Source organism: Lathamus discolor, chromosome 3, assembly GCF_037157495.1.
Source record: "Lathamus discolor isolate bLatDis1 chromosome 3, bLatDis1.hap1, whole genome shotgun sequence".
Classification (NCBI taxonomy): Eukaryota; Metazoa; Chordata; class Aves; order Psittaciformes; family Psittacidae; genus Lathamus; species Lathamus discolor.
The window spans coordinates 41,068,699-41,093,780 of record NC_088886.1 but is presented as its reverse complement, the minus strand read 5'-3'; the positions used below and the strand labels follow the sequence as shown (position 1 = coordinate 41,093,780).

General features: G+C 51.2%; 2 protein-coding genes across 4 annotated transcripts; one reads left to right on the top strand and one right to left on the bottom strand.

The window, feature by feature from the left end:
• Positions 1 to 916: 916 nt before the first annotated feature.
• FAM43A (family with sequence similarity 43 member A) lies at positions 917 to 3,006 on the bottom strand. The gene has a single exon (XM_065674854.1). The coding sequence runs from the start codon at positions 2,762 to 2,764 to the stop codon at positions 1,676 to 1,678; it is 1,089 nt and encodes a 362-aa protein (XP_065530926.1). The 5' UTR covers positions 2,765 to 3,006; the 3' UTR covers positions 917 to 1,675.
• Positions 3,007 to 11,978: 8,972 nt separating this feature from the next.
• Positions 11,979 to 24,482, top strand: LSG1 (large 60S subunit nuclear export GTPase 1). Of its 3 annotated transcripts, none has more exons than XM_065674851.1 (14): positions 11,979 to 12,105; positions 12,183 to 12,300; positions 12,504 to 12,624; positions 13,205 to 13,291; positions 14,036 to 14,122; positions 15,485 to 15,545; positions 16,259 to 16,444; positions 17,668 to 18,093; positions 18,399 to 18,500; positions 20,110 to 20,253; positions 20,559 to 20,682; positions 21,318 to 21,397; positions 22,044 to 22,217; positions 23,575 to 24,482. In XM_065674851.1, exons 1-14 carry the CDS (start codon positions 12,025 to 12,027, stop codon positions 23,752 to 23,754), a joined length of 1,971 nt encoding a protein of 656 aa, XP_065530923.1. In that variant the 5' UTR covers positions 11,979 to 12,024; the 3' UTR covers positions 23,755 to 24,482. The 3 variants fall into 3 exon arrangements, with proteins under 3 accessions (XP_065530923.1, XP_065530924.1, XP_065530925.1); XM_065674852.1 differs by having other exon boundaries at positions 11,980 to 12,105; positions 16,259 to 16,435; XM_065674853.1 differs by lacking the exon at positions 16,259 to 16,444 and having other exon boundaries at positions 11,980 to 12,105.
• Positions 24,483 to 25,082: the final 600 nt, after the last annotated feature.

The window sequence follows — 25,082 nt, the reverse complement described above, 5'->3', positions numbered from 1 at the left end:
CGGCCACAGTCACCTGCTGCATCTTGCTGCCCATTATGGGCTGAGCATGACCTTGGCAGGAAGGTGCCTGTTTGGATGGGGAGTCCCCCTTTCGCCATTACCCCTTCCCATGCAAACCACCCCGGCGTGCCGCCCTCCTCGGACTGACTCATGCTGAGGCAATGGTAGAAGCTTCTCCCTGGTGCGGTGGCAGATTTTGCAATCTGTTTTAATGAGGTATTTACAAGTTTGGAAGCTGGCTCCTTGCACAAGGAGTGCGGCCTGGCCCTGGCAGCTGGTTGGGCTTTTCATTGACATTCCTGCAACTCGCCCCATTGCAGCAGAGTGGAAAACATTTAGACATCAGAAATGCCTGATTAATTACCCTTTAATTGATACCTCTACTCGGGGACAAATGAAACCGGAATATCTCTACTACCCCGGGAGCCTGCCACTTACAAACAGATTTACAGCTAAAAATACCGTGGCAGTCCCGTGGCTAATCAACTTCACTGCTTACCCTGGGTGAGGTTATGAAATTGTCTCGGGCTGGCGCTGCGAGCTGGGGGAGACCAGCTCCAGCAGCAGCGCACGAATGCGAACTCCGTGAGGGCTGCTCGAGCTGAGCCTGCAATCCAGGCAGAGCCCCCGACACGAGGCTTCTCGCACGTTCCTGCCCCTGTCATCAAAGGCTGCAGAAAGAAAACCTCATCCGTGTGTCTCATGAGACCTTAAGTCCCCGGTGCTGTTTCCCCAGGGTAAGATTTCAATTTGGCTCAGGAATCGCGACCAGTGTTTTCAAGGGCCTTTCTGTGCAGCGAACTCCTGCAGCTACAACACATCCCATGGGATCTCCTTCCTCCTCCCCCCCCCCCCCGCCCCCCATTTCCTTACAGGAATGCACACACAAGAGGCCAGATCACCACAGTGACCCCAGTTTCTTTTAAATTACTGTCATCTTTATTTTCTTCATGTATGTGCAAACAGAGGAGATCGCAATGGTGGTGTTCTTAAAAATAACAAAATGTATTTGCATACATTTCCCTATGTACAGGTGAACAGCCACAAGTAGAGTCTTCTTTTGCACAGCAAAAGATCTAGAGCACTGAGACCGGGGACAGGACTGGGGCCCCAAAAAAGGTCTAACTTAGAAACAACAATAATTAAAAAAACAGAACCTTCACAACAGTGCAAACCTCTCGGACACGACAGCACAATGGAGTGACTTTAATGGAGAAAACGGCGGGGGGGGGCCCTCTCGGATGTGAGATTTCTGACTGTAAACAAGGTGCAACACCTCCCTCCCGCCGCCCTCCCCCGGGAAAGCTATTCCAGGAATTTGGCAGATCTTCAAGGGCTGAGCCGGAGGTAAACAGCCCGCGGCAGCCTCCCCTCCTCGGGCCACGGCGCGCTGGGGCCCGGCTCCGGTGCCGCTGCCCGGGATGCGGCGGGACGCGGGGGCGCCGCGGGGAGCCCGGAAGGACCGTCAGCTCCCGGGGGGGCCCGGCGGGGCCAGGCAATCTCGGCGGGGCCGGAGGGGACCCAGCGCGCCCGGCGGGGCCGTGCGCTCCCGGAGGGGACCCAGTGCATCCCGGCGGGGCCGCGCACTCCCGGAAGGACCGGAGGGCACCCGACGCGCCCCGACGGCGCCGCGCACTCCCGGAACGGCCCGCGGACCCCCGGCGCGGCCGAGCGCTCATCCGGTCTCGGGGTCGCCGGGGGGCGGCTGCTCGGCGCCGTTGCAGGGTGGGGCGGCGCCGTCCGGGCCGTTGCTCTCCAGGGAGGACTCGCTGCCCGTGCTTTCGCCGGAGAGCAGCCGGCGGACGCGGAGGTCGGCGCGCAGCGAGCGCAGGTCGTTGCCCAGGCTGAGCTCGCCCAGGTCGCGGAGGAGCTGGCCCAGCTCCTGGCCCTCGCCGCGGCCGGCGCCGGCGCGCAGCAGCTCGCCCTCGGGCTCGCCCAGCGCCTCCAGGATGTCCTCGCAGTCGCAGTGCATGGCCCGCTCCTCCTGCTCCTCGCCCAGCAGGTCCTCCGTGATGGAGCCCAGCTTGGGCGCGCTGCGGCTCCGCTCCACCGGCGGCTTGTAGCAGCACTGCCCGTTGAGCAGCTTGCGCAGCGGCACCAGCGGGATGCTCTGCTCGCCCACCAGCTGCTGCTGCTGGTGCCGCGCGTCGTCCCGCTTCTTCAGCCGGCGAAACTCGGCCAGCGCCGTGGCCGAGGTCTGGTAGAGCAGCAGGGCCATGGCCTTCGCCTTCTCGGGCTTAGAGACCAGCACGGCGTGGCACCGCAGCATCACCGCCTTGTGCTTCAGCTCGTGGCGGTAGATCCAGGCGAAGACGCGCGGCAGGCGCGGGTCGGCCACGCAATAGGTGACCCGGTGCAGCAGGTAGAGGTGGCCCGGCCGGCGCAGCCCCTTGTCCTCGGCGTGGGCCATGCGGATGCCCTGCGCGCTGATGGTCAGCTTCATCTTGGTGCCCTGCCGGCCCGCTTCGCTCTTGCTCCAGATCTTGCAGACGGCCAGGTCGGTGCAGCCCTCGCCCTTGGACTGGATGGTGGTGGCGTTGCCCAGGTAGAGCACAGTGTACGTGGGGTCCTCGCTGGTCACGCGGAATTTCCGCCGCTTGGAGCGGAACATGCTGCCCACACGGTGCAGGGCGCTCTCGGGGCAGGCGCGGGCCAGCGAGGTGAGCGCCGAGTAGTGCACGCTCACCGCGTACCCCTTGGGTTTGCTCTGCCGCCGCACCTCGCCCGCCACCAGCTCCACCTTGCTCCGCTTCCAGGGCAGCATCGCCCCGCGGAGCCGCGGCTAGGCGCCGCGCCGACGGCTCCGGGCGCGGGGGGGCATGCCACGGCGGCGGCGGCGGCGGCTGGGCTGCCCGCCCGCCTCACATCCTTGCGGGCTGCGGGCCGCCGCGGTCGTAGATATAGGCGGGCGCCGGCGCTCCGCGGGCGCGGAGAGGGGAGGCCCCGCGCACCGAGGGCGGAGCGCCCGCTGCCCGCGGCCCGCCGAGCCGGCGGCGCGCTGCTCGCCTCCCGCCCGCCGCCGCCGGTCTGCGCCGCCCGCCGCGGCGTCCCGGCCCCGGCCCCGGCGCGCCGTGGGGCGGGCTGGGGGCGGGCACGGGGCGGTGCCAGCCCGGCCCCCCTCGGATTCGCTCTCGCACCGGCCCCGCGCAGCGCGGCCCCCAGCGGGAGCACCGGCCGCTGCCCCCCGGGCCCGAGAGCAGGGCGCTGCGGGGTCCCGGCCCGCGATGAGCGCGACCCCCGCGCCTGCTGTCCGGCTCCGTCCCCACGGGAGCCGTACCCGTGGCCACGCTCCCGAGGCGGGGAGGATGGAGAGGACAGCGGGGGCCCGGGGGGTGTGTTGGAACCGGCAGCTCTAAACCTCCCCAAAGGGTAAAAATCTCAAGGCCACTGTGGGGCCGCACACTCCAGGAGAACCCGAACCCCGGCAGCTTTCCCGGCCAGGGCGTGCAGTGCAGGAGCTCCACTCTTGCAACATAATTTTCCCTTTGATTTGGTTAGTCCGGCTCTGAGAGCTGAAGAGCCTGCAGCGTATAAAAGCTATTATGCATGAGTAATGCTTTGCTCTTTATTTACACGCAGCAGCCGAATAACAAGAAGCTGTCTTGTAATTTCTTGCTGGGGTTGCTCGAGTACAGGCACAGACATAATGAGAAAGTTGGTCTCTGTCGCTCTAGCTTCTTATGTCATGTATCATGTCCTTTGCCAGAAAGAAGAGAAATTCCAAGGTTGTGGAGAGCAGCACTTTGTCAGTGTTTGAGTAAAAGCTCAACAAAAGGGAAGCGGTACGTACATGTGCAGTGTGGTATGTAAAGGCCTGCTTAAATTATTTGACAAATCAGTTCTGGAGTTCGGATGAATTAAAATCAACCCGTGTATAGTTATCATTATGGTTATTACCATTATTATTGTTATAGCATTATGCCATCTAGCAGATTACTTGAGAACTGCAAGTAACGACTCGAGATAGGCGTCAAATTGTTCAAAGCATCTCTCGTTTGCTTACATTTCCAAAACTCCCCCTCCCTGGTCAGCACCATCCCCTGAGGCTGCTTGGCCACAGCCGGTACCAGGGGGCACCTGACCGCATCCACGGTTTCCAGAGGCGGGTGGTGGGTGTGGATCTGCAACACGCTGCATTTCCTGCCTTCAGCAGCGCAGCACTTTTGCAGTCTTAGCAAGGCTGTGGCTGGCCCTGAGAAGTGAGCGTGTTGATGCTATGTTTTCCTATGGGAAAACTGCTGCATAGGCTGGGCACACTAGTCAGTGCATAGGAGCTGTTCATGGCAGAGGAAGCTGCCTTGGCCCCTTGGTGTAAAGCCCAGCACCTACTGAGGTGCCTGCTTGGCCTCTGGAGCACAGTCCCACGGGACTCCACAGGAGTCCAGAGTGGCCGGTGAGAGGCTGAGGTCCACCCCCGCCGGTGGTGCCCAGCAGCAGCCGCCCCAGCTGGGGGTCCCTGAGTTCAGCCCTGCCTGGCCTGACATGGGCTGGGGGCAGGGCACCCATCGGGAGCCCCTGCGGCACTGCTGGCATAGAGGGCAGGAGGGAATGTGTGCCATGCTGCAGTCCATTGCAGGCAGCTCCTAACAGCCTGCAGGACCGTCCTCCTGAGTACCGGGAGCTGGTTTGTACCGTTTATTCACTTCACCTGCAGAAGCATCTGAGGTGCTTTTCCTTTGTCTCCTTTGTCTTGCAATGTGAAAAGGGAAGACACTGCTGTGCACAGAGAATAAATCCAGCGGGTTATGGTGACATGTGACACTCACATGAGGCGCGGCACTCCTGCAGTTCCCGCGGAGCTGCCTTCTCCCCTCGACCTGTCCTGCTGAACCAGGGCGGCGAGAGCCACAGCGCTCAGCGCTGCCACCTCCCTGAGCAGTGCCTGCGAGCCGCAAGGCCGAGAGCACCCCGGGCTGCTGCTCTGAGACACATGGGCCCCGCAGCCTCTGTGCGAGCAGGAGTTGGTTTTTTTTCCTGCCTCCGGCTATGGACTGAGGAGCCCTTCCTGGGTCCGCGGCTGGTGGCTCCACAGGCAGGGTGTGCTCTGAGTGGGATGGAGCGAGGGAGGATCCCCCCCAGGCCTCCCTGCAGCGCTGCCTCGGGAGGGAGGTTAGTGCTGGGGGAGCTGGTACATGGACCCTTGTGATAATGGCTCTCATGGAGCGGCTTGCAGAGCCGTGCTGAACTCCACTGTCCTGATGGAAGTGACCTGGGTTCAGAAATGAAGACCTTCAATTTTCACAGTGTGGTTTGTGCAGGTTGCCAATCCCTGTGTCTCTCCAACAGCACTTGGGCACACCTTTCTACAAGCCCCAGTGGTGTGTAAGGTGAGGAGGAACCCTGACCCCCTTGCCCTCTTCACCACCTCCCCAGTCCCCAGGTCAGCAGTATTTCTGCGTTGCCTTCTTGGGGCAGAGGTTTCCCTATCAGCCTCTCAGAGACCCACTGGGGGCTCCCAGTGTTGGTTTGGAAGCAACAGCATCCTTGGCATAGCTGCCTCTGGGCCAGCTGGAAGCGCAGCAGCAGGGAAGGTGTCTTATGGTTACAGCCCTACTCGAGGATGGAAACTGTCACAGCTCAGTTCCTTGCCATGCTTGCTCACCAGTTGGTGTGCCAGACCATCGCAGCCTTCCTTGCTTCATTAATGAGCCCAGTTATCTTCAGGACCATCTATTTCCTGCTGTGCAGTGGCTGCTTCAGTCCTGAGCATGGACGATCGCTGCATGCTTCAGCAGCAGAAGAGTCCATTGCAAGTCATGGTGGCCTGTGACAGCAACTCCCAAACAAAATGCTGACTCCTCCTAGCCCCACGCTGGCTGAGGGGTTGCGCCACAACATTTGGGAGAAGTCCAGCAGCAGGAAGCTTGGGGCACCTGCCCTAAGCGTAGCGCTGTTCCTGTGACATTGGATGTTCGTGTTTCACTACCAGGAGGAGAGACTGAGGCACAGTAAGAGGGGAGCCAGGGTATGCTGCCTGGTTCCCAGTGAGCACGAGGCTCGCTCCCTACCTGCAAGGCCAGCAGCACCCGTGCTGTGTAGGACGTTCACGCTGGGGGTTTATCTGCATGGCCCTGTAGCCCAGGGGAGCCCAGCAGCCTGCTCTCTTTGTGCAATACCCCAGCAGCTCCTGAGCATCACCTGCCTGCATGCATGCAGCAGGAGGGCTTGTGTGAGGCGTGGGAAAGTCTGTCAGATACCATCTCTCCCCGCGGCCCCGTGCCGGCAGCGCAGCGAGTGCTTCACTCGGTGCTTGGCAGAACCCCTGTCCCTGCCCTGCTCCATCCTCCTCTGCCCCTGGCTGCTCCAGTCAGTGTTGGAGATCATGGTCGCACTCCAGAATGAGTCCGTGGGCTCTGGGGTGCAAACTGCCCTGCTGAGGCATAGGTGCAGGTTCCCCACTGCCTCTGTTGGAGGGGGATGCTTGGCTGCCCATGCTGGCTGCCCAGGGACAGCATCTGCCCAATGGGGGAGAGTAAAACCTTACGGAGAGCAGCCCTGCTTTGTGCCCAGCAACCAGAACTGGAGCTGATGTGGGTCTCTGCTTGGGGAAGAGTAGAAGGAAAAGATGCTGAGAAAAGTTGATATGACAAGCCAAAAATAATTCATGGGACTGTATTGGTTTTGTCAGCTTATGTAAACCCCCCAGATAGCAATGGAGCTCGTGCAACAGCAACTGGGGTGACACAGTCAAAGTGAAACATTTCAAACTGGCATTTCAGTATTTTCCAAAGCAAAGTATTTCAGAGACTCTGTAACTATGCTAAATGTCAGCGTTTCGATTCTTTGTTCCGGACTGGAACAAAGGAAATTCTGAACTGTCAGGATTTTCCATGAAATGGAAAGGTTGAGCAGCACCTGGGCCCTGTGGGCCATCAAAGGGGGCAGGCAGGATGCTATATCCTCCAGCCCTGCTGGCCATCATCCAGGTCTCACCAGCACTGGCTGTAGATGGCTGCATGCTGCTGTGATCTGGGGCAGCAAGAGATGAGCTGGTGGGGTACGGAACAGGATCTCCTGCTCAGGGAGAAGGGTCCTTAACAGCCCATAATGGATGCCTCCTGACACCCCGGCTACCTACCCTCCTGCCCTTCCAAAGGGGATCAGCATCCTATTCTGCCAGCCGCCGTGTGCTGGCAGGGTTTCTGGGGGTGATGGGGGAGTGGTGTGAGGACTGTGGGGAGTCCATACGCTGATGCCCTGGATCCCCTTGTGTGCACTGAGAGTGATGCCGGTGCAGCTTAGGGTGCAGCAGCCCAGCAGCAGCGCCAGGGTCCCCAGGGCCATGGCAGGGGTGGCACACCTCCACCATGGTTGTTTTTCAGCTGCTGCGGGCGGCACACCCGCTTCCTGCACGGGCGGCCCCGGCACTTCCTGCACCCACAGCTATAATTAGAAGGGCAGCCGGCGGCCAGGGGCACAGAGCCCTCCTCCCACAGGGGTCACAGCACCCACGGGGTTGCTCACCGGGATGGTGGGGCTGTGCCACCACCCGACCTCCTGCCATGCTGCCAGCCAGCGCGTGCAGAGGTGGTGTCGGGGCGGCATCTTCTGCTCGATGCCCCGTACTAGGGACTGCCACCACGGGGCCATCCCTGCCTGTGTGGAGGGGAAGATAGTGCAGGCAGCCGTGGGCAGCGGGGATGAGCCTGCCCAGGCAAAGCCAGCACAAAGGGAGCTGGAGAAATCCCCTGCCAGATCCTGCCCATCGCTTTGCACCGTCGAAGATGCAGGCAGCTCTTTCTAATTAACCTTCCCTCACCCTGTCAGGCAGGGAAGTGATTTTTATCTTTAGCAGAGTCTAAAACACTTGCTCGAGGGCTCTAGCAGGATTAGTGCTTTGTCAGGGCTCAGCCTGGGCCACGCTTCAGAGCTTCCCCAGGGTGCTGCTCTTTCTAGAGGGGACCAAGGCCTTCACCAGCAGCTTGCAGAGCAGGTTCCCCCTTTTCTTACTGTGCTGGCATGCTTCTGATTAAGGCTGGAAAGAAGGGGTTCAAGCAGCTGCAGTTGTGCACAGAGCAAACTTGTCTTTGTGTTCTTGCAGGGGTGATTTGGGGGGGTTCTTAATGGGTCTGCTTGTCAGGCTGAGGCTGGCAGTACCACTGAATCAAGCATTGTGAGCCTACATGAATAATGAATAGTCATCACATGAATATTTCAGAGGCACGGCCCTGAGATCTCCCAGAGCTGCCTTAGAGGAAAATGGAGGAAAAGTTGTCCAGAAAGAACGATGTTTCCTTTAGGCAAGAATGCACTGGTGTAGTTGGCTTTTGGCAAAGAGCTGCTGCTGCTAAGTAATCCTCAGGATTTGCATCAAAAACTGGAACAATGGTCTGGCTTGAAGGCGGAAGACGTTGGGAGGGAAGCCAGCCCTTTTGACACAAGTCAGTGCTTACAGTGTGCGAGAAGGGCAGCAGATTTTACTTCATCTATGCAATGGTTTTGTGAGAGTCCCAAAGCTATGGCTGCCCTCCAAACTGCCGGCAGCGTTGAGCACTCAGTTAACAGTCTTCAATGGAGCAGCAAGAGGTTCAGTGATGCACAGGTGGTGCTTGCTGTCCCAGGACAGCATTGCACTCCATCCTGAGCACTGCTGTCAAAGACCTGAGTTGTAAAAGCAAGGCCCAACAGTGAAAATAGTCTTCACTTTGCAGCTGCTGCATTATATGGAAGTGGGCTGCACATCAACAGCTTTACTGGACTTCTCAGCAGCATGCCCCTCTCCTCCGTGTTCTCCTTGGCTGTCTGCGCTCTTGGCAGGTACACACAGGTGCCAAGCTGCCTTTTAATTCTCTTGTGACAGCATTTATCTTGCTGTGGCCCTTTTCACTGCGTGCAATTAATCCACGCATCAATGTCTTCTAGAAGAAGCAGGTGGTTGTGTTTAGGTAAAACCAGAAGCAGCCTGTCTTGTTGAGGTAGGCACAGCAGAACATTAGGAGGGGGATGAGAAACATGGCAGTGAGAAATAAGCAGTTAAGACTCTAGCCGAGGCTCTGATGTCTCTGTCACTGGGATCACCCAGTCTGTACCTCCTTCAACACTTCTCTGCTTTAAGTGATCCTCACTGTGCTGCTGGCATCAGTGGGAAGAAATAATTCCTTAGTGTTTATGGAGAGCTCAGAAATGTTTCTGTTGCAAGAATGAGGGAAATCTGGGCATTTCTTCAGCAGCTCCCACAAAGGTGGCAGAAAGTACCTGCAGTGACTGTCCCTGGAGCGCCTCAGTCTGGAAATGGGGAATGGTGTGGGGAAAAGGGCAACGTGTGGGAAAAACATTCCAGTAAAAATGCACACGTCTTTGCTCTTCAGGTTACCCTCAAACCTCACTGCCCTAGGATGCACAGAGGGTTGCAGGCCATGGAGCAAGCCTCAGCCTCCTTTTCCCACCACACCAGCCCTTCTGCCTGTGTCCATGTGTCTCTGTTTCCAGTTCATGCCACTGTCTGTGGCTGCCCATGTCCCATGGAGGTGCATCAAGCCCCGCACTCCGTACCAGTGGCTGTGTCACCAGCCGAGGACCCCGGCGGTGCCGAGGCTGTGCTGCCAGGGCTGTGCTGATGGGATGATTGAAGCATTTTGCCCCTGGTTGGGCGGCCTGAAAACAGCATTGCGTGTGCCTCGGCTGTGGAGTTAGAAGTGCTGCCAGACCCAAGGTGTGGGGAAAGGCCGGACTGGCTGGCTGCTCTGGTTGATGATTATGCAGTGTAGAAGGAAGGTAACTTTTAACTGAAGTACAAAAGAAACACAATAATGAGCACTTACATTACTGCTTCGGTGCCCACATAAAGACCTGAAATGGTTTCATTAAAGACGACTTGATTAAAAATGAATTTACTAAATCACTGCGTGCTGTCTGCAGCCCACCAGCCTTTCACTGAAGTACCTCATGTAAATGAAAAGGTGAATGCTGAGTCCCCTTTCATCTGTCTCATTTGCCTTTAGGAAGCAAAGGAGGGGCTGGGCCAGGCTGGCAGTGGTGGCAGAGCCTGGGATGAGCATGGCAAGGGTTCAGATGTACGTGGGAAATTCATGCTGTATGGTTGCTGGCTTTGAAAATGAGAAGAAAGGAAGAACTTTGTCTTCTTACCGAGCATTTATCACAGGGAGGCATCACGTATTGCTGAGCATGAGAAAAGACCACTCCTGCCCACAGGGTGTTGCACGCTGCCGTGCTGCTCGTGGACAGTACCTGAAGTTAAGCTCTGCCTGCCTGTGTAGGCAGTACCTGTGTTTTCCAAGTATTAGCCAGGTTATTCTCCAGTTACAAGTGACACACAGTACAGAGTTAGAGTAAAAAATGTCTGGCCTTAACCCAACACTGATAAAAGAGAAATGGTTCATAAATCAGTTCACTGTGCAAGAAGAGGTCAAGTTGTTTATTAATTTAACCTTCTCTCCCATCTTGACTCAGACTGGCGGCAATGGCTGCTGCCAAATCCCATTTGATGGTTCCCTGGCTGGGCAAGCAATGCTCTCCATCCTGCAGAGATGCCCAGACTCTGATCAAATTTTGGCAGCTACCTCATGGCATCTGAGGTACATTGCTACATCTCCACATCCGAGATCCCTCTTTGTCACCATCATTCCTCATATGCACTGTTTGGTGTGCTGGGGATGGAAACCTGCGTGGGGCTACGTGTATTACAAGGTACAGGGGCAACCTCAGCCCCAGAGCTTGCCGCTTTCCCTGGAGGGACACACAGAACCTCTGCCTCCATTGCCAGCTGCCAGGACAGGGTTTCACATGCCTCGCTGCCAGCACTGTTTGCTTCCCGGGGATAGTATCTGCGCCAGGCCAAACCAGTGAGTGAAACCGGCCCCTGCAGCCATCAGTGCTGCTGTGGGCTCTGCCAGGGCTCGCAGCTCTGCGTGTTGTCCCTCTGCCAGGGCTCCTTGCAGCAGTGCAGGGCTCCAGGTGTGCCCAGGTTTTATTAGTGCTATGTGTTAATGGTGGGGTGGTGGCTGCTGAGGGAGTGAGGGGGTTGGAGGTGGGTGTCAGAGAGGCATGTCTCCGTGCAGAGCAATGTGGGGATGGATGGATGGATGATTAGATGGATGGATGGATGGAAGGGTGATTAGATGGATGGATGGATGAATGGGTGGGTGGATGGGTGGATGGATGGATGGATGGATGGATGATTAGATGGATGGATGGATGGATGGATGGATGGAAGGGTGATTAGATGGATGGATGGATGGGTGGGTGGATGGATGGATGGATGGATGGATGATTAGATGGATGGATGGATGGGTGGGTGGATGGATGGAATGGATGGATGGACGGATGGATGGATGGATGGAAGGGTGATTAGATGGATGGATGGACGGATGGATGGGTGGGTGGATGGATGGATGGATGGATGGATGGATGATTAGATGGATGATTAGATGGATGATTAGATGGATGGGTGGGTGGATGGATGGATGGATGGACGGATGGATGGATAGATGGAAGGGTGATTAGATGGATGGATGGACGGATGGATGGGTGGGTGGATGGATGGATGGATGGATGAATGGATGGATGGATGGATGGATGGAAGGGTGATTAGATGGATGGATGGATGGTTGGATAAATGGGGATGGGTGGGTGGATGGATGAATGGATGGACGGATGGCTAGATGGGGATGGATGGATGGATGGTTGGATATATGGGGATGGGTGGGTGGGTGGACAGACGGATGGATGCATGCATGGATGGATGGACTTATGGGTGGAGAGGCAGGGCAGTGTGGGAATGATCGGAGGGATGCGCAGGGGTACTGGTGGAGGGGCGTGCTGCCGGGCAGTGCAGCGTGCGGATGTGCGCCGGTGGATGGGACGGACCGGCAGCTCCACGTTGGGCCCGGAGGCCCCGGGGGCCGCTCAGTGGGCGGCGGTGCCGGTGCCCTGGCGCCGCCCGGCGGCTGGCGCAGGGAGCACGGGGCCGTCCCGGAACGCGGCTGCCCGGAACGCTGTTCCGCGGGAGGCGGCGTGCGGCGGAGGAGCCCGGCGGGGACCGGAACTTCCGTCTCCGGCGGCGGCATGGGCAAGAAACGGGGCGCGGGGCTGGGCCGCTCCCTGCAGCGGCAGCGAGGGCTGGATCGCCGCGGCGCCTCCTCATGGGTAGGGCGGGCAGGCTGGGGGGCGGGCGCGACGGGGGACCAGGAGGCCCGGGGCTGACCTCGGCGTTTGTCCCGCAGCTACACGCCAGCGAGGTGTGCGGTGAGCGCGGCCCGGACCTGCGGTCGGCTCCCGAGCAGAGCCCGCTGGAGGAGTTCTTGGCCACGGCCGAGCTGGCCGGCACCCGCTTCGTGGCCGGTGAGGGGTCGGGTCCTGGGCGGCGGGGGGGACTTTGGGGCTGGGGCGAAGATCCAGGGTCTGGGGAGGGGAACCCGGGGATGAGGCTGGCAATGGGGTTGTCGGGGTGGGGGACCAGGGGATGGGGTCCTTAGCCCGGGCTGGGGGGTGGCGCGCAGGGATGGGGCCAGCTGCCTTTGGATGGTTGTGGTCCCTTCCTGCAGAGCGTCTGAACGTCCAGATCGTGTCTGCCCAGAGCCGCACCGGCCTGCTCACGGCACAGGAGGCCCAGCACATCCGGCAGCTGCATGAGGAGAACCGGCAGTTCCTGCGCATCCCGCGGAGGTGAGTCCCGTGGGGCTGGGCCTGGAGCCCCCTCTGCTGAGTGGGTTCAGTCGCTCGGTGCCTGCGAGCATGTGGACAGTGCCCAGCTTTGCCAGTACCCTGTTTCCGGGGAAACCACTACCTAGTCTGCATGAGCCTGCTGTAACTTGAAGCATGGGTGCCTGCGTGCCATGTGGGTGCTGCCAGCACTAGGCTGTCTGTCCTGATTATGTGGGTTTTCTGTGCAGAGCCTGGCACTGCTGGAGCTGGTGCAACCAGGCCACCTAGTAAACCTTTCCAGCTCTGTGCATGCTAGGCAGAGAGGGGCATCTTCCATCTTAAATGCTTTGAAAATCTTAGCTCGAAAAAACAGCTTTGTGAGATCTGGTGTGCATAGGGTAGTGTCTTAACAGCTAGCGAGGTTTAGAAGGAACAAGTTAAAAAGGTATACTTAAAGCTGCTGAAGACAAATGCACTGCATCTGAGCTGTAACCATCTCAGCATAGCTGAATGTGTGGTGCCTGCATTCTTTATAGATGTTTCCAGCAGTGAAACTGATGTGACTGCTACCTCTGACCACTCCAAAATATGCTTGTTACAGGCCACGCTGGGATCAGACAACCAGTGCGGAGGCCTTGCAGCAAGCTGAGAGGGAGAGCTTTCTCGAATGGAGGCGACAGCTTGCCCAGTGAGTATGCTGCTTGTGTCTGGCTAAGTAGCTGGCATTTGGAGACACAGGAAGCAGTGGCTTGTGTTTATCCTTGCTAGACCAGTAGTTAATTCATCAATAGTTCACTGTACTTCGGGAAGTCCTAGCCACAGTCCAGACATGTATTTGTGGTGAGTTCTACAAAGCTCTTGTGTGTGCTTGTTCTTATAGTGTTTATAGTTACAGTTTTTCAGGGTGGAGCATGATGTTCTGCTTTTGCCTGTGCAGTGGGGTAGTGGTGAATGTGTTCTCCTAAGAGCAACAGTGCTGCTCTTAATAGGGTGCAGTGTTGCCAGCCCATGCCAGCTTGTCCTGGTCCTGCAGAATCAGGTGGTATCTGCTCACACCCTGTGAGCAGACCTACTCTTGCCCTGAGTAAAGTTGTTCAGCTGGTGGTAACAGCAGCTCAAGGGTTGCATAGAGCCATTTCAGGTACCATCCCCAGATTTTCCAGGTGATATTCGATTGAACTGCTGACATTTGGGATAACTTCTCTGTTTTATTATTGCGGCTCTGATATTCCATGGGCAAACATTTACCTAGGTGCTAATCTGTTTGCAAAACTGTCAGAAATAGTACCTATAGATGAGTCTGATTTGACTTCTGAAACTAAACTATGAACTATCCCTGAAACTAAAAGCTTCTGGATCTAGGAAAAAACTGGTGGTGTGCTTATTGCCTGACAAGGGCCAAATGGGATGTCTTTGCTCTGTTTTACCTTAGCCTTGAGGAAGAAAAAAAGTTAATTCTAACCCCGTTTGAACGCAACTTGGAATTTTGGCGTCAGCTTTGGAGAGTCATTGAAAGAAGGTAAAGTACATCTCTCTCTGCTTTTTAAAAGTGATGTTTAATGTGTTTTCCTGAATTAAAGCTTCTGAGTCAAGTTTCAAGTGTCTGAGCCCAGGAAGAACAATTACAGTCGGTAACATTTTTCTGTCAGCACTGAAGTGACTTTGTTTTAAAGTGATCACAAAGCGATGTGAAGAGAGGTGGCTGCTTAGTGGCTCATGCTTGCCCTCAGCACTGTGATTCTGCAGGCGGTTCGCTTGAGTCTGTGATGGTTCTGCAGATGCTGCTGCTCTTGACCTCTTCTGTAATTCTGTGTGGGAGGCCTCTTCTGAGAATGTGTCTTTGAGGTCTTCAGCCAAATTAACCCTTTCCCCTCTTTGTCAGCCACACAGCTGCAGCCTGACGTCTAGGGACAGGTGGCAGGGGAGATCAACTAAAGTAACGTTAAGAAAGAAAGAGCCTCTTGGTCCTTGGCTTCTTGCCATACAGAAAAATTGCAGCAGAGCACAAAAGGCAAAAGCCTGTCACATCACAGAAGTAGCTTTGTTTGCTCTGCAGACCTATAATACAATAAGAGTGCTATCTGCTTTGTTAATCCAACTGGGGCATTTAATTTCGCTAGTAATTAAGTTTGAGATCATCTCATCTGATTTTCTAAAATTGAAAAATACTTCACCAGTGAGGTCATGGTAAGCTGGTCCTTTCACAGAAGTGGCTTTGTACTGGGTGCTGCTGAGCCTTTGGCTGGGACAGAGCTGGGTCAGGAGCATCCACTGTAGGGTATCGTTACGTGCAGTGTATGTATATTGTGTGTTTTGAGGGAGCTGGAATATGTTATCAGTGCCTTTCCGCTCTTGTTGAAGGTTTTTATTTCATGTAGAGTGAGAATGTTGTCTCAGAATCAAACAAAAGTTTTCCAGTCTTTTACCTTACCAGATAATTTGATCTGTTGTCAGCCTTTTCTTGTGTTTGCTTCAGATTAGCTCCCAGGAGTGTGATTCAGTAACTTCTCGATATCTCATCTCAACTACCATGGTGTCAGCTTTCTCACATGTTCATCTTGGAATTTCTGTAACTGTTCAGTACCTCTTTGTACCAATGTGGCTTATTAAATGACTCCCTTGGGAGGGTATTAATTTTATCTTTATTTTATTTTTTATATGTAACCAACTGCCTAGTGAGGCTTGAAATTCTTGCATTCACCCTGTGGTGTTCCGAAGCTGTCCTGAATTAACGGAAATCACTGTCAAAGAAAATAAAATGAGCATGTAGCAACCAAAATTGTCTGCCTGGAGACTTCTAATGGAAGTGCCTGCAGTTAAACTACTCTTTTTTTTTCAAAAGGAGGGGAAAAGTTTATATGGCTTGCTTTTATTTTTGCAGTGATATTGTAGTCCAGATAGTAGATGCCAGAAACCCCCTTCTGTTTAGATGCCAAGATCTGGTAAGTAAATCACTTTCTTGGATATTGTCTTCATTTTATTTCTTACAGTTTGTGTGATTTATTTTTGTTTAATACATTCATCCACATTGAAGCTGTTCTTCTATTGTGCCTAACTGGATGTCTTATTTATTTATGCAAGTATTCTGGCATTAAATTATATTTCTTCAATGTTTTTTGGTCGTTCACATGGAGTGTTCAGGATTTAGAGGCAGTTCTGCAGATACTAAATTGCAGATATTACTTTGCTCCTCATTACTCACTAGAAGTGTCCACACTTAAAGGAATTGTCCTATTTAAAAGCCTGGTGGAATACAAATGGGTAAGGATTACTGCGCTGAAATTGGAGGATCAATAGTTATTGAAGTGACAACTTTGTAATAATTAGAACACTGTGCATCAGTGAGTTAACGGAATTGCTCAAATAACTGATCTCAGGAGTTCCTGCTGTGAGGTGCTGATTAATATCTTGTCATAGCTCTAAGCAGACAAGGTGTTGGCACAGGTGGCCAGAAACACCCTGTATTGCTGTAGTTCTGATTTGTTCATGTAGCTGTCTGCTCAACACCAGTTCCATCTAGTGCAGGGGACGGTAAGCTTAGCTGTCACTGGTGTGGAGCTGGATGGGATAGCTTGTCTTGCTGCTCTTATATCACCTTAGGGGGAGGAGGAGTCTAAACCAGAGTACAAACTGATCTTTCTCTTGTTTTCTTCAGGAAAGTTATGTTAAGGAAGTCAGCAATGACAAGGAGAACATGATCCTGATAAACAAAGCAGATTTGCTGAGTGAGGAGCAGCGGGCTGCCTGGGCACAGTTCTTTGAGAAAGAGGGTGTTAAGGTGGTGTTCTGGTCAGCTTTGGCAGAGTGCAAACGGCTGTCTGGAGAAGAAAAGGTACTGCAGGTGACCAGTTCAAACTGGGTGTCTGATGACTGCCTCTGTTAACTTCCTTTGCAGTTATGCTTGTGATATACCTGATTACCTTTCTAGCAAAGGAACAGCCCTTATCTCAGGGAAGCATTATTCTAAGGACCTATGTGGCTATAAACAGTAATTCAATGATTGATTCAGACCAAAAGTGAGTACAGTAAAATTGTGAACAAAATGGTACACCCTTTGGTCACTGTAGTGCTTACAATTTCAAGGTTTACGACTGAATAAGTAATGCTGAACTAAATGTAGCTGTTCCTTGAGGTTGCTGCTGAATAGCTACAGAAACATGCCTTGTAGATCTGTTTGCAAACCCTTGACTTGTTGAAAGAATTGGAATCCTTTCCAAGAGGGATGCTGTGAGGAATGTATCTGCACACAGGATCTTTGAGGGAGAGGAGGTGTTTCTTAGAGAACCTAAAATACTTGAGGGCCTTTCTTTGCCCACTGGAACAAACTGCTGCTGCCCCAAGTTAACATGTTATCCATATATGCCACTTTCAGGTTTTAGTTACAGCCATTGCTACCCGGTTATAGAATATCCCATATCTCCCTCCAAAAATAACTAGTCTGTTCAGCTGGTTTACAGCCCTTCGATAAAATCTTTTTACAGATTGATTCAAAGTGTTGGTTGTGCTTTCCTTTTCAGAAAGAAAAGTCAAAATACTATTGCTATGAAAAGGTCTTACTTTTTGAATGTGAACTGTTTGCAGTTTTCAGGGAAGAAGTGTGAAGAGTTAGACTGAAAAAACTTGAAATCATTTTAATGAAATGTTTAGACCTGAAAAAAAAAATGGCTTTGTGTTCTGAACATTTTGGAAAAAACCCTGTATTGATTCCTCTTACTGAGAACATTGGATAATTTAAAAAACTATTTGCTAGGCTCTGCTGCTGCTGTGCATATGGGTGCTGTGGGTGTGCATGCATTCAGTTGTGCTTCTGGAGAGAAACCCCTAACAACTTCACAATGAAGCTAACAGTCTCCCTTGGTATGCTTTTGTCATTCTACTCAAACAGGCCAATTGTTTTTATGTCTTACTTAAGACCCCTAAAAAAACTCTGTGATTTAAGTAGTGAATTGTCAGTCCTTGGGATCTGGCTGATGAAAACACAATGGACAGCGCTGCAGCAGTTGCAGTCAGCAGCAAGACTTAGCACTGTCTTTGCATTTCACCTGTGAAATACTGTTCATGCAGGAACTAAATGCTGAAGATGTAGTAGAAGACCTGAGTGATTCTGAGGATGAAGGCTCCATTCAAGAAGAAGGTGAAACAGAACAAGATAGTGCAGAAAGTACATCCCCAGGCAACTCTTTGCAAACTGTAAACCAAGTTCTGGTTAGTGATGATGACAGTAGTGGTGAATATGAGGACTGTGAAGATGAGGAGGAGGAGGACTGGCAAACCTGTTCTGAAGATGAAGGTGGGGACAAAGTAAATGCTATTGCTCCAGAGAGGACGGAAATCAGGACCGATGGTGCTGACGTGCAGCATATTGTGCAGGAGCAGAACAGGAACATCAGGAACTTCAGTCATCTGGTGCAGAGAAATGAGCTGCTGGAGATATTCAAAACCATGCACAATGGACCAAGGGTGAAGGATGGGGAAGTAAATGTTGGGCTGGTGAGTTGGACTTTGTGCTTAAATGGAACTTACTTAATCTAAATTTTAATTCCATATGCCTTCCATGGGAAAAATTCATCCTGTAGCCTGGCTTCCTGGAGGGGGTAAAAAGATTAGCAAGCACAAATTACTAAGGGTTTTGTACAAAGTTTAATTCTGAAGTTCTTAAAGCTCGGTGTTCCCCACTGCTTGCCTTACATTTTTTAGTACATTTTATTAAAGTACTTTTGTGCCAGAGCTCTGCCAGTCTTCTGGCAGCGCCCTGCCTGATATCATTGTTACCATTCCACTTCTTTATCATCTAGGTAGGTTACCCTAATGTTGGCAAAAGTTCGACCATCAACACAATCCTTGGAAATAAGAAGGTGTCAGTGTCTGCTACACCAGGTCATACAAAACACTTTCAGGTATTACTAACAAAGAGCATTGAACTTCTTACTACTTCTTTTTTCCCCGGTGGAAGAGAGCTTCATTATGAATTAGTTGCAACCATGTGCGCTCACTGAGAACTCTTTTTGCCAACGTGAACTCTGCCAAGCAGAGTAAGTTGAAGAGGGGTGGGCTGATGTATATGGTTTTGGAATTTTAGTTCTTGCTTCCAGACTCTTGCTACAGTCTGAGAGTTGCTCATGAAAGCTGCTCTGCAGTGGGAGGTACATTCCATCTCCTGATTTTATTTAGGTAGTTTAGCCCTGGTTTTTTTTCAACACCACCTCTGAAAAGTTAATGCTCCTCTGCACAGCTTAAGGTCAAGCTTTCAAACTGTCCTTGTCCACAGCCATTGCTGTGAGTGAGTGTAGTTATGCTACTGATTTCATACTGATTAAATTTAATTTTGAGGTAGCAACTCCAGTGCTATAATGAGCATTGTGGGATTTGTACTTGTGCAATTTCCTACATGTTTCAAAAGGTCTGAAGGTTTCTGGAGCGCTTTCTTCTCTCCCATCAGATTGGAGAGCTGAAGGTCCTGCTGCCCCCATCTGGACACCTTATTTATGAACTTTGGAAGTGCTGCTGTCTTCCAAATCAGATTTCTTAAAACTTAAACAGTGGAAGTTCAGGTCAGATATAAGGAAGAAGTTCTTTACTGTGAGGGTGATGAGGCACTGGAACAGGTTGCCCAGAGAAGTGGTTGTCCTGGGTTCAGCAGTAGCAGTCATTTTTCTCCTTCTTAGTAGCTGGTGCAGCACTGTGTTTTTGACTTTCAGCCTGGGAACAGCGCTGATAACACCGATGGTTTTAGTTGTTGCTAAGTCATGTTTACTGTGACCAAGGACTTTCTGAGTCTCTTGCTGTGCCAGGGAGAAGGGGAAGCTGGGAGAAAGCAGAGACAGGACACCTGACCCAGACTAGCCAAAGGGGTATTCCATACCACAGCACGTCATGCCCAGTATATAAACTGGGGGGGTTACCCGGAAGGCCCATATCACTGCTCAGGTTGGGCTGGGTATCGGTCAGCGGGTGGTGAGCGGTTGTATTCTCTTCCCTTGTTATTTCCCTTACCATTACTATTATTGGTGGTAATAGTAGTTTTGTATCATACCTTAGCTACTAAACTGTTCTTATCTCAACCCGTGGGAGTTACATTCTTTTGATTCTCCTCCCCATCCCTCTGGCAGCAGGGGGAGGAAGAAGGGAGGCAGTGAGTGAGCAGCTGCATGGTTCTGAGTTACTGGCTGGGCTTAAACCACAAGAGTGATAGATGCTCCATCCCTGGCAGTGTTCAAGGCTAGGTTGGACAGAGCCTTGGTTGACATGGTTTAGTGTGAGGTCTCCCTGCCCATTGCACGGGGGTTGGAAGTAGATGATCGTAAAGTCCTTTCCAACCCTAACCATTCTATGATCCTATTATTTCCTTAATTCAGTGGCTGAGGCCAGCAGGGCAGATGTCTGTGTTAGCAGAATTTCTGCTTATTCACATTTGCATCCATGTTTCTTCTGTGTATTTGACTTGTTACTTTTTCCTCCATGGACGCTGACTTGCCTTGGTAAACTAATTGGTTATTTATTGTGTAGACTCTATATGTGGAGCCTGGCCTGTGTCTTTGTGATTGCCCTGGTCTGGTGATGCCATCTTTCATCTCTACCAAGGCAGAAATGATTTGTTCTGGAATTCTGCCTATAGATCAGATGAGGGACCATGTCCCACCTATTTCTCTAATATCCTTTGCGTGGGGTTTGTGAGAGTATCTGCAAGTGCTGGATCTGCAATTTAGCATGTTCCAGCCCTGCCAGGGGCACACATGCTCATGTGTTGAGGATGGTGGGGACACACATTGGATAAAACAGCCCTGCTGTGTTGGTGTTTCACCATCTCATTTCAAGTTTGTCTTGTCAGACTGACATTGTTGTTCTGGTTTGCAGTAAAACCTGAAAGTCATTCTTCATGTATGCTTTTGGAATGACTGGGGCAAGGTTATTTGTGTAGCTGAAAATCAACTGGGTGGTTTCCTTCACTAGCTTACGTTTGCCAGCATATCCCACGAAATGTTTTGGAAGCAACCTATGGAATAAATATCATAAGGCCAAGGGAAGATGAGGATCCAGATCGAAAACCAACAGCTGAAGAGCTGCTAACAGCATATGGATGTGAGTGATGATCCCTTCAAAGCCTATTGCCTACACTGCATGCATGGTCCATAGGAGAACTATTTAAAGTTAGGCCCAACTCAGATTTGTCACACACTGAATGCAAGTCCCCATTAAGACTTGCACTCCTCTCAGGAAGGACCTTTGGTAACAGCTAATCTCATGTGTTTGTTTCAGTGGTGCTTTGCCAGTTTTGTCAGACAGATGATGTGATTGTGTTGAGGATGTTGAAGTGCCCTACCAGCCTATGCAGTGTGGTGCTCTCATCCTTTTAGATACCTTCCATCAACTCTGTCTTGAATTAGACTTTGAAGAATATAGTGAAGGATTATCTCCCTTGTTTGATTCTCTGAGGCAGTCAATCTTCTCTGGCCTTAAAACAAAAATAAAAACTGAGCTGTAGGGAGCTCATTTCAGGTTAGGATGCTTCTGCAGTACCTCTGCAGTCAGCAGGTTCTCTTTTTGTGCCTGCGTTCCTCAACAGAAGCTTCTTTCTAATGGGTTTTTGGGGTTTTGTTTTTTTTTGGTGAGTTGTTTTTGAGAAAGGATACAAATACGCAGTTAGGCAACAGAGAACAACATTGCTAATTCTCTGGTTGTACTGACACAGAATGTACTTTGGATTTGATTTACAGATATGAGAGGCTTTATGACAGCTCATGGGCAGCCAGACCAGCCAAGATCAGCTCGATATGTGTTAAAAGATTATGTCAGTGTAAGTGCTTCCTGCATCTGGGTTTTCTCTCTCCCTGGGAGATGAATTGAAGGTTTCACTAGAGCCTGAGGACCACAGTAAAATTAATTCTATTTCTCTGAATAAAATCGCCATATATCAAACTGTTCTTTAAATTGGGCTATTTTTATGTTTTAAAAGAATAAATGGAACCTTCTGAGCTGCTTAATATTAAAAAGATGATTGCTTAAAAATATGGTGCCAGCTAAATAAATCGTGTCTCTAAAACAGGCAGGAGATATTCAGGAAACAAACCCATATTGTATAATTGGGCCTGTAGTTGGCACTAAGGACTGTGGTGTTGTAATGTTGCATGCTTTTACAGCACCTCTTAGCAACTTATTGTTGGGTATTTCTTAATGGGATCAGAGTTTTGCACTATACTGTTTGTAGCTGGACATTGCAGCTGGAAATGGTGCTTTGAAGTAGAGGTGGCAAGGTACTTTAACTTAAAAACTGAGCCAATTGTTGCCTGGAAGGAGAAATAAAGTGTACTGATAATCAGCCGGTGTGAGTGCCTGGACTTCCAGGGCCCTCTTGGGTTTGGTGTTGTCTTCTTTCCTCTGTGTATCTCTGAGGTTTTGGGTTTGTTTTTTCTTGTAATAACTGTATCCCATTGCTTTCACAGGGGAAGCTGTTATATTGCCATCCACCTCCTGGCATCGACCCCAATGATTTTCAGCATCAGCATCAAAGGTGCCCAGAGAGCAGAACTGTGCAGGCCAATGGACAGGTGAAGCCTGAGAAGAACACCAAAGCAAAACAAATTGAAAATGTGGTGGACAAAACATTTTTCCACCAGGTAAATTCTGGAGGAGACTTACTGTAGGAGTTCTTGCTGCAGCAGTGGCGTGCCGTAGTTACTGGGAAACATATAGCTTTGAGGATGGAAGGGTGCTGGGTTGAGTTAAAGGTGTGATATGCTGCGTGTTAATTTCTACCCAAGACCTCTCTGTTGTTTTTATTATCCCCTAAGTGACTGGGAATGTCCTGGGCGACTGAAAGACAGCTAATGAGGAACACAGAGTTGATTTTTTTTTTTAAAAGGTCAGCAGGGTGACACCTGTCATCATGGGCCTGACATCGATCTTGAGCAAACAGGATTGTGACTGGGACAAGGAAGGAGGGTGGTGTGACACAGCAACCTAGCAGGAACACGGTTTTGGACTAGCAGGTCCTTCAAACTGAGTTTCCTTTCTTGAGATGACATATTTAGGCAATGTGATAAGCTTCTTTAAGACAACTGATTTAGTACTATATGGTTGTTTTGACTCAAAGCCTTAAATTAGATGAAAAGAACACAAACTGATGTAAATTCTAATTGAGAAATCTTGAAATGGAAAATGGGATTTTTTTTTTTTTCATTATTTAACTTGTATATTTCTTTTTAAGTTGCACAGGGATCTGTTTTGCCTGTACACTACAGAAAGAATTGTTAGTGGCTCAAAACGAAATGTCAAATCCAGAACTGATTAAGTCTGCATACCTGACGGGGATCATAACAGGGTGTTTAGCAGTGAGGAGGATGGGTCATAGACAGCACGATCCAGTCTGTTTGGTTAGCTGGATATGAACAGTATTTGTTTCAGCACAGCTAAAGATAGCCAGACATTCTGAAAACAAGAATTCAGGCTCTCTTCAAAAAAACCCCAGTGAGCTGTTTCAAAAACTATGACCTGAAGAGAATTTTTGGAATTAGCAGACTCTTCCTCTGGCTGCCCAAAGTGCTGGTGTGAGCTGAGAGCCCCGACAGTGCTACCCACGCTCCAGACTTCAGCAAGTTATTTTAGTCTCTGGCTTTTCACACACACCAGATTTATTTGCAAAGCCAATTTGTTGTGTGCAAAGCAGAGACTGTGAGAATCAATCCTGGTGCCATAGCTCATGTCTGTCAGAGCTCAGTGTCTCGTCAGCGCTCTTGTGCTAGCAGCGGTAGACACTGAGGACCTGGCACAGTGAGGCGTAGCTGCAGACAGAACTGGAGCGTGTTGGCAGGCTTTAACTCAGCTGTGTGGTGTGACCTTTCCTGCAGGTCTGGAGGTGGGGCTGAGCAGGTCTTGATGGGTTTGAGCTTGTCTGTATCTGGTTTTATTAACATGTCACAGTTCCATGCGGTTAGATGTCCTCTCACGGTCACTGGTGATTGTCTTCTCTTCCAGGAGAATGTTCGTGCCCTCGTGAAAGGGGTCCGGGCTGCAATGGGATACCGGCCCAGCGGTGGCCTTGTGCCTGTGACTACACCCAATCCTGGGAATGTTGTAGGAAAGCCCTGGAAGAAACATGGAAACAGGAACAAGAAGGAGAAAATCCGCAGGATCACTAAGCACCTGGAGGCTTAGCTGTGGCACTGGTGTCTGGCCTTTTTAGGGCAGGTGCTGTGCTGTCTACAGGCCTGAACTGAGGCGGGTGAGAAAAGGATAAGTGGGCATCACTAGCTCACCTGCTCTGGATTGTCCCGGCCAGGGGATGACACTGGGCTCTGCTAATTGAGCTCACCCCTTCTGAGGGCAAAAGAGCCCTGGCTGTTAGTGTTATCTGGAAGCCAGCCCAGGCGTTTGCTTGCTGCTGAAACATCCTTTCAATGGGAGCAGATGGAACTGTGTGGGAATGTTTTTTCCTTCCATAAAGGATGTATTTTGTAGCAGCTGGGATCAAGGCAAGACCTGTAAAACTGACTAAAATTTTGGAACATTTGAATTGCAGTGAGTGATGTTTGTTACACTTTGTAGCACTGTTGCTCATTATGCTTTTTAAGCTTGTTGATTTAACACAGTTCTTCAATCTGATGAAAAACACAGTAAAGGATCTTTATTGCCTTCTTCCTTCTCTGCTATGCCAGCCCTATTCCATGCAATCCAGTACTGAAACCACTCCCTTTTTCCCAGCTTAAAGCAGAGCGTGGCACACTGTGCAAGGAAAATGCTGCTTTTAGGTCCTTCACACTGAGCTGGTGTCAGTTGTTTTTCTGTGTGACTTCCTGTTGGTATTTTAAAACACAAGCTCTGTGTGACTGGCCAACAATCTGGTGCTAATTTGTCCTTAAATATATTTGAGATTTTACTTCCTATATGGTGTCATGTTCTGTTGCACGGACCTGGTCACAGAAGTGTCGTAATAGCAGATTTTAACTGTCTCTGAGACTAATTAGTATTTGACTCTCAAAAGACTGCACTTACTTTGGGTCAGACTTAAGTGAGATTTACTACTTGGTTACCCTGCTGAGAAAATGTGCGCTTGGTGAGTGGTGTTCATTCCTAGTCCAGCACACAGGGAGTAATAATAGGACTGGAAAGGCTCACAAAGACAAACTGTGCTTTGTTCTTAGGTGGTGGAGCAAGCTAACAGATGATGCTGGTCTCTGATACTAAAAAAGGGATTGCTCTCTTGTAATTTTGTACTTTCCAGGCCCTAAGTGTGGATGGAGAGATGAAAGCAACTGCTGAGCAAAGCCACAGCAGATGTGGGATGCGTGACCAAGCTGGTTTTGACTTTGTGACCCTTTGTGTGCTTGTACTGTACAGCCAGTTTGCACTATGTGTGTGGAGGGTTGGAAGGAACCTTAAAGCTCATCCAGTTCCAATCCCCCTGCTACAGGTAGGGACACCTTCCAATAGACCAGGTTGCTCAAAACCCCAACCTACCTGGCCTTGAACACTGCCAGGGATGG

Excerpts from the sequence above, each read along its gene's own strand:
- LSG1 (XM_065674851.1), top strand. The coding sequence starts at position 12,025 with ATGGGCAAGAAACGGGGCGCGGGGCTGGGCCGCTCCCTGCAGCGGCAG. Across the intron at positions 14,123-15,484 it reads TGGAGAGTCATTGAAAGAAG|TGATATTGTAGTCCAGATAG; the intron begins GTAAAGTACATC and ends TTATTTTTGCAG. Across the intron at positions 20,683-21,317 it reads GCTGCTAACAGCATATGGAT|ATATGAGAGGCTTTATGACA; the intron begins GTGAGTGATGAT and ends TTTGATTTACAG.
- FAM43A (XM_065674854.1), bottom strand. The coding sequence starts at position 2,764 with ATGCTGCCCTGGAAGCGGAGCAAGGTGGAGCTGGTGGCGGGCGAGGTG.